At 63.0% G+C, this 1,025-nt stretch overlaps 1 protein-coding gene across 1 annotated transcript in view; it reads right to left on the bottom strand.

Annotated features, from left to right (window-relative positions):
- ST6GALNAC6 (ST6 N-acetylgalactosaminide alpha-2,6-sialyltransferase 6) overlaps positions 1-126 on the bottom strand; it is a 2,765-nt gene extending 2,639 nt beyond the window's left edge. The window contains exon 1 of the mRNA XM_009634471.2: positions 112-126. Within this exon, the coding sequence (XP_009632766.1) occupies positions 112-126 (15 nt within the window). The remainder of the gene's footprint in view (positions 1-111) is intronic.
- Between the last annotated feature and the right edge of the window lie 899 nt (positions 127-1,025).

Below are 1,025 nucleotides of genomic sequence, written 5' to 3' on the forward strand. Positions count from 1 at the left end.
CCACCCCACGGGCGTCAGCATCCAGCTCCACTCCCGGCAGCATCTCCACTGGGATGCCCGGTGTCCCCAGGGAGATGCCTGCTGTCCCCAGGGTGATGCCCTGGCACTCACCGTGCTGCCACTCATGTCTTTGTGCCGGCCTCAGTGCACAGCGATCGCTGGCGTCCCGTGAGCACCTGCAAGGCGCATCTGTCACCCCCAGCGCTGGCCCCTCACCACTGTGCTTGGGCTCCCGTCCCCAGACTGGTGGGGATACGGGATGAGCCACTGGGCAGCCTGGCTCAGCTGTGCCGGAGCAGAGCCCTGTGGGGCGGGTGCCCAGCCAGATTCCCACGCCCCCCTTTCAAGGGGAAAACAAACCCCCAGCACTGGTGCGGGGAAGGGAAATGCTGTGGGCAGAGGCTGGGTGAGCTCTGCAGCACCGATGAGCCAAACCCAACCGCGGCTCGTGCTGGGGAGATCCCCGGGGCGAGTTGCACGCCCAGGATGGATTATCCCCCGCTGGCAGGGCTGAAGCTGCTCAAACCCACAGGGTCAGGGAGGGTAAACCTGCCGCTCGTGCAGTGAAATCCCATTAAAACAACCGGCTTGGACTGGGGGGAGAGGAACTGAGACCTGTGCAATTCAGCTCATGCATGGGCTCTGCCGGCTCCAGCTCTGGACCTGCTCTAACCCCCACTCGCCCAGGCTCACGGAAATGGACTGACCCAATTTCTTTTTTAAAGTCCTCGCTAGTGAGTCACGGCCGCTCCTGAATACTCGGAGCAATTGGAAATTAAAAAAAAATTGAAGCCTCTTTACTAATTGCCCTGGCAGGAGCAGGGATGGAAAATTACACAGCAGCCAGGGTTCAACCCCTGGGGGGACTGGGGACCCCGAGGGGCTCTGAGGGCCGATGTTGATGGCTGGGAAGGTGCCAACCCACCCGGGGAGCCCAGGCACGTCGGGGCAAAGCGGCCTCGCAGGGAACAGGCTGGGGAGCGGCGTCGGGACCCTCGCTCCTGCCGCTGCACCCCGCTTTGCTC

This window comes from Egretta garzetta, unplaced genomic scaffold (genome assembly GCF_000687185.1).
Source record: "Egretta garzetta isolate BGI_Z169 unplaced genomic scaffold, ASM68718v1 scaffold190, whole genome shotgun sequence".
Taxonomy (NCBI): Eukaryota; Metazoa; Chordata; class Aves; order Pelecaniformes; family Ardeidae; genus Egretta; species Egretta garzetta.